Source organism: Eimeria necatrix, genomic scaffold (assembly GCF_000499385.1).
Source record: "Eimeria necatrix Houghton genomic scaffold, Enh_scaff445, whole genome shotgun sequence".
In the NCBI taxonomy this organism is placed as follows: Eukaryota; Apicomplexa; class Conoidasida; order Eucoccidiorida; family Eimeriidae; genus Eimeria; species Eimeria necatrix.
The window spans coordinates 23,489-29,686 of NW_013654808.1; the positions used below are offsets into that span (position 1 = coordinate 23,489).

At 52.1% G+C, this 6,198-nt stretch overlaps 2 protein-coding genes across 2 annotated transcripts in view; one reads left to right on the forward strand and one right to left on the reverse strand.

Annotated features, from left to right (window-relative positions):
- ENH_00054670 (patatin-like phospholipase domain-containing protein, putative) overlaps positions 1-1,564 on the reverse strand; it is a gene marked incomplete at both ends in the record, with an annotated part of 3,084 nt that extends 1,520 nt beyond the window's left edge. The window contains one exon of the mRNA XM_013583827.1: positions 301-1,564. Coding sequence (XP_013439281.1) covers positions 301-1,564 — 1,264 coding nt within the window. The remainder of the gene's footprint in view (positions 1-300) is intronic.
- A 3,432-nt stretch (positions 1,565-4,996) lies between these two features.
- On the forward strand, positions 4,997-6,114 carry ENH_00054680 (hypothetical protein; the record flags this gene model as incomplete). The annotated part of the gene is made up of 4 exons (XM_013583828.1): positions 4,997-5,033; positions 5,252-5,539; positions 5,709-5,903; positions 6,014-6,114. 4 exons carry the CDS (start codon positions 4,997-4,999, stop codon positions 6,112-6,114), a joined length of 621 nt encoding a protein of 206 aa, XP_013439282.1.
- Positions 6,115-6,198: the final 84 nt, after the last annotated feature.

The window sequence follows — 6,198 nt, forward strand, 5'->3', positions numbered from 1 at the left end:
AAGAAGGCAAAAGGGGAGTAAGTGGAAAGCAGAAGCAGCAAAAAAGGGCAAACGAGAAGCAACTTAGCGAAAAAGCCCCAAACCCTCAAGCCCAAACCCTAAACCCTCGCAGCCCCCAAACCCTAAACCCTCGCAGCCCCCAAACCCTAAACCCTCGCAGCCCCCAAACCCTAAACCCTCGCAGCCCCAAACCCTAAACCCTCGCAGCCCCAAACCCTAAACCCTCGCAGCCCCAAACCCTAAACCCTCGCAGCCAAACCCTAAACCCTCGCAGCCAAACCCTAAACCCTAGCGGCCCACCTGGCCTAAACCCTAGTGCTGCAGCAGCAGAAAGGGCCCCCTGAGAAACCCCCCCTATTACATCCCACTGCAGGGGGGCCCCCCTAGCAGCATATTGTTCAGCAAGACCCAAAAGGGCCCCCGCCTGCAGGGGGGCCCTCGCGAGGGCCCCCGACAGCAGCAGCACGTGGCACTGGGGGCCCCCCTGGGGGCCCCCCTGGGGGCCCCCCTCCCCGGGGGCCCCCGGGGGGCCCCCCCGGGGGCCCCCCTGGGGGCCCCCCACGGAGGGGGCCCCCCGGGGGGGGCCCCCTGAGCGGGAGGAGGCCCGGGGGGCCCCCGGGAGGTCCTCAGAAAGGGTACCGATCATCCCCCGGATGACGTGGGCCGGGAGGGAGGGGGGCCCCCCGGGGGCCCCCAAAGGGTACTGGGGGCCCCCGGGGGGCCCCCTGTACTTGCGGTAAAGGCGAAGCAAAGAGGGGGGGGGGCCCCCCACGGGGGGCAAAGCGAGCTGGGGGGCCCCCATGACCTCCTGCAGAAGTGCACGGATATTCGTGCCCTGGGCCTTGAGGGTTTGGGAGAGTTTGCTGAAAGTTGCTGCCAGCTGCTGCAGGTCCAGTGGTCCACCGGTCTGCTGCTGCTGCTGCTGCTGCTGCTGCAGCTGCCGCAGCAGCTGGAAGAGGCCCCCGTCTGCACCACTGGACCCTATTAGCTGCTCCACTTCAGCTTCCAAGTCGAAGCTGCTCAGCACTTTCTCCAGGCCCTCCAGGAGGCCCCGGGGGGCCCCCCCGGGCCCCTCGGGGGCCCCTGCAGCAGCAGCAGCAGCAGCAGCAGCAGCAGCAGCGAACCCGGCGCCACTGCCCGGCCCTCCGGGGCCCCCCAGCCCCTTCAGCAGCTGCTGCAGCGAGGGCAGGCTCTCCAGGAGGGGCCCCAGGACGCTCTCCCCGCTGCTGCTGCTGCTGCTGCCGCTGCTGCTGCTGCTGCTGCTGCTGCTGCTGCTGCTGGGGGAAGCCGGGGCCCCTGCTGCTGGCATCTGCAGCATAAAGTTCTTCAGCAGCTCCTGCATGCTGCTCGGGGCTGCTCCTCCGGTGTCTGCAAAAGCACTAAAAAGCTGAGACATAAATTCTGCAGACAAGGGGGGCCCCTCCTCGAGGGGTACCCCCTCGGGGGGGGCCCCCCGGGGGGCCCCCCCCCCCTGAGCGGCCCCCAGCTGGGGGGCCCCCCCGCTGCAGAGGCCCAGAAATAGCAGCGAAATAATAAAAGACCCAAAAGGGCCTTTAAATGCCATTCTTTGTTTGGGGGAAAAGACAGAAAGTGGAGAAGCGGAGTGGAGCTACGGGAGGTGTCTGTACACCCGAGCACAGCTGCGCCGGAGCAGCCGGCTGAAACGCCGGAAAGCGAAAAGCCAAAGTTATTTTGAGGAAATTAATTAATTAATTAAAATTAAAAACTCCTTTTGAAGTGTTCCAAGCCTCAGAAAAGGAAATGCTGCAGCAGCAGCAGCAGCAGCAGCAGCAGCAGCAGCGGCGGCGGCGGCGGCAGCAGCAAGACCAGACCGCTGCTGCGCGTACACCCCGTGGCCCGCCACGCGCCTTTCGGCCTCGTTCGAAAGAAATTAAACTCCAAAATTAAAATATTTTAAATTTAATTTAAAATATTTTAATTTTATTTCGCAAATTTGTTTTTATTTCTCCATTTCGAGCGGTTTAGCTGCGCGGGCTGTGAGCAGCAGCCGCCAGGCTGCGGCGGGCCAGGCGGCTGAGGCCACACCAGCAGCAGCAGCAGCAGCAGCAGCAGCAGCAGCAGCAGCAGCAGCAGCAGGGCCCAAACTCTGAAGCAGCAACTAAACAGAAATAAGAAAATTAAAAGCAAAAGTGATATTTAAATTAAATTTAAATTCTCTTTTGCTTCTCGAAAGCCCCTGTAGAGATCTATGCTAACTGACACACACAGCAGACAACTGGTCCCACACAGTTAGCTAGCTAGCTAGCTAGTTAGCTAGTTAGTTAGTTAGCTAGCTAGCTAGTTAGCTAGCTAGCTAGCTAACTAACTAACTAACTAACTAACTAGCCAACGAGCATGCCTAGGTGGCAGGCTAAACAGCTGGTCAACTCGCTGGCTAGCTAGCCAGCCAGCCAGCCAGCTAGCCAGCTAGCCAGCTAGCTAGCCAAGTATCTAGCTAGCTAGCCAGCGGGCTAGCTGGTTGACTGGGTCCTTGACAGGCTAGCTAGCTAGCTAGCTAGCCAGATAGCTAGCTAGCTGGCCAGCTGCTTAACAACCTAGCTGGCTGCCGCGCCTGCCTGGCTAGCTGTCCAGCTAGCTATCTAGCTAGCTAGCTTGATGGCTGTACAGCTAGCCTGCTGCATAGCTAGCTAGCTAGCTATGCAGCTAGCTAATTAGCTAGCTAGCTAGCTCTAGCTCCTGGGCCTTTCTGTGCCTTGTGTGTGTGCGTCTGGAAGAGGTTCCTGCTCCATCCACAGTTTAGGGTTTAGGGTTTAGGGTTTAGGGTTTAGGGTTTAGGGTTTAGGGTTTAGGGTTTAGAGGCGCGTTCTGCAACAGGAGGAGGCCGGAAAACAAAAGCATCAAAAAGAACAGCAGCATACACAATAAGGAGGAAAAAAACATTCAAGAAGACAGCAGCAGCAGCAGCAGCAGCAGCAGCAGCAGCAGCAGCAGCAAAAAGGAAGTGAAGAGATAAAAGAGACAAAGATAGCCCCTAGGGCCCTCGAGCAGGCAGCAGCAGCATCAGAAGCAGCAGCAGCAGAAGCAGCAGCAGCAGAAGAAGCAGCAGCAGCAGCTTCTGCTTCAGGCTCCCCACAGTTGCTCTCCAGGATCTGACACCTAGGGTTTAGGGTTTAGGGTTTAGGGTTTAGGGTTTAGGGTTTAGGGTTTAGAGTTTAGGGTGCAGGGTATAACGCTTGGGGTTCTAAGTTTAGGGTCTAGGGCTTAAAGCCTAGGGTTTAGGGTTTAGCGTTAAGGGTTTAGGGTTTAGGGTTTAGGGGTAAGGGTTTAGGGTTTAGGGTTTAGGGTTTAGGGTTTGGAGCGTCCCGTTTTGCTGCTGCGCTGCTTTGATGCTGCAGAAAGACAAAAGCAGCAGCTCGAAGTTTTGTCTTTTTTCTTTTTATTTATTTTTATTTATTTTTTTATTTTTTTATTTTTTTATTCTATTTACATATTATTAATTAATTAATTAATTAATTTATTTATTTATTTATTTGTTTATTTATTCATGTAATTATTTATGCATTGATTTATTTATTTATTCATTTATTTATTTGCTTGTTTATTTATTTGTTTATTTATTTATTTTATTAATTTCATTTTCTTTTGCTTTTATTTCGTTTGTTTCTTTATTTCTTTTTACTTTTTTTGATTTATTTTAATTTTTTTTTAAGTTTGTTTTTCCCTTTTTAAACTCTTTTGAATTTATCAATTTGAATTTTATTTTTATTTCAATTCTTTTTAATTCTTTTTAATTCTTTTTAATTCTTTTTAATTCTTTTGAATTCTTTTTAATTCTTTTTAATTTCTTTTAATTCTTTTTAATTCTTTTTAATTCCTTTTAATTCCCTTTAGTTCCTTTTAATTCCTTTCAATTACTTATCATTTTTTTTAATTCTTTTTAATTGTTTTTTATTCTTTAGTTTCTTTTTCTTTATTTGTTTTATTTTCTTTTGCCTTTTTCCTTTTTGGGTTTTCTTTATTTTCTCTTCTGTCTGAGTTTGTCTTTTTCTTTCTTTAATTCTTTTTAATTTTTTTAAATTTCTTTTTATTTCTTTTTATTTCTTTTTATTTCTTTTTATTTCTTTTTATTTCTTTTTATTTCTTTTTAATTTCTTTTTATTTCTTTTTAATTTATTTAAATTTATTTATATTTTATTTGATTTCATTTTTTGTCTTTTTTAATTTCTTTTTTCTCATTTCCTTTTTTTTTTGTCTTCTTTGCAGCAGCTCCTCAGCAGCAGCAAATAATTGAATTATTAGTTTTAATTATTAATTCAAAAATAAAAATAAAAATAAAACAAATAAAAATAATATTTTTTTTATTTACTTCATTTGCTGCTGCTGCTGCTGCTGCTGCTGCTGCCAGCAAAACTGTGTCGCCTATTATCTTGCTGCTTCTTTTTTCTTTTTCATTTTTGTCTCTCTTTGCTTCTTCTCTATTTAGCTAAAAGTATTATTATTTCAGTCAGCAGCAGCAGCAGCAGCAGCAGCAGCAGCAGCAGCAGCAGTAGTAAGTAGCACCAGCAGCAGCAGCAGCAGCAGCAGCAGCAGCAGCAGCAGCAGCGTGTTCCTGCGGCAGCGACAGCGCCAGCCTTTTACCCTTTCTTTATTATTTTCCTTTTCTAATTAGCAGCAGCAGCAGCAGCAGCAGCAGCAGCAGCAGCAACACTGACGCAAGTGCTTCCCAACGTCTCATCCGAGAAGGGGGCCCCCGTACCCTTGGGGGGCCCCCTGCTGCTGCAGCAACTTTTAGCAGCAGCAAAGAAGCAAATAGAAATAAAAACGCAAAATTAGCAGCAGATTTTGATGTCAGTTAAACAAAGAAGACATACTAGCAGCAGCAGCAGCAGCAGCAGCAGCAGCAGCAGCAGCAGGGTGGCAGGGTCAACCGCAGCAACCCCCAGCCGCGCGACCACCACCGCCTCGGCCCCAGCAGCAGCAGCAGCAGCAGCAGCAGCAGCAGCAGCAGCAGCAGCAGCAAGCAGCACAGAGTTTGATGTTATGTGGGGCGGACTCTGCCCGGGCCACGGGGTGTACGTACAGCTCCCCCCAGCCGCATTCCCCTTTATTTCTTTTTGCTGCTGCTTCCTTTCCTAATGACAGTTTTGCTGCTGCCGCGCTGGTTGCTGCTGCTGCTGCTGCTGCTCTTGACCCTGGGGGCCCCCCAAAGGGCCGGGGGGGGCCCCCCCAGCAGCAGCCAGGGGCCCTCCGGCGTCTGGGGGCCCCCCGTGGGTTTCTGGGGGGCCCCCAGGGGGTCTTGGGGGCCCCGGGGGGCCCCCAGGGTCCCCGGGGGGCCCCCCAGGACCTGTGGGGCCCCTCAAGGAACTTGTGGACTTGGGATTAGTTTCTGCGGAGTTTGCCAAGTCCCCTTATGTGCAGCAGCGGCTGCTGCCGCTGCTGCAGCAGCAGCAGCAGCCGCTGCTGCTGCTGCAGCGGGGGTCCATGATGGGCGGCTACCCCACAGGGGAGGAAGCAGCGCTGCTGCTGCATGCGCTGCTGCAGCAGCACGGGCCCACCCTGATAGAAAGGCATATCATTGGTGCTGCTGCTGCTGCTGCTGCTGCTGCTGCGCAGTGCGGTGCTGCTGCTGGTTGTGCTGCTGCAGTAGCCGCTGTTGCTGCTGCTGCTGCTGCTTGGGAGGCTACAACGCCCGAGGGTTTAGGGTTTAGGGTTTAGGGTTTAGGGTTTAGGGCGTGCTGCTGCTGCAGGCCGGAGCGTCGAGGGCAGGCCCATCCACGCCTACAGAGTAGGAGGAATCCTCAGGCAGCAGCAGCTGCAGCAGCAGCAGCAGCAGCAGCAGCAGCAGCAGCAGCAGCAGCAAGAACCGTTTCCTGCTGTGCTGCTGACGGGGCTGCATCACTCTCGGGAGCCTTTAAGTATGGTCTTTTGCATCTTCGCAATAGGTGAGGGCCCCTGCTGTTTGCTGCTGCTGCTGTTTGCTGTTTTGCTGCTGCATGCGAAACCCCAACAGCTGCTGCTGCTGCTGCTGCTGCTGCTGCTGCTGCTGCTGCAGCGCGGCTACTGGAAGACTTTGCTGCTGGGGACCCTTCTGCTGTTTATTTGCTGCTCGCGAGGGAGTGGTGGGTCGTGCCCATCTTAAACCCTGACGGGTAAGTTACCTTGCTGCTGCTGCTGCTGCTGCTGCTGCTGCTGCTGCTGCTGCTGCTGCTGCTGCTGCTGCTGCTGCTGCTGCTGCTG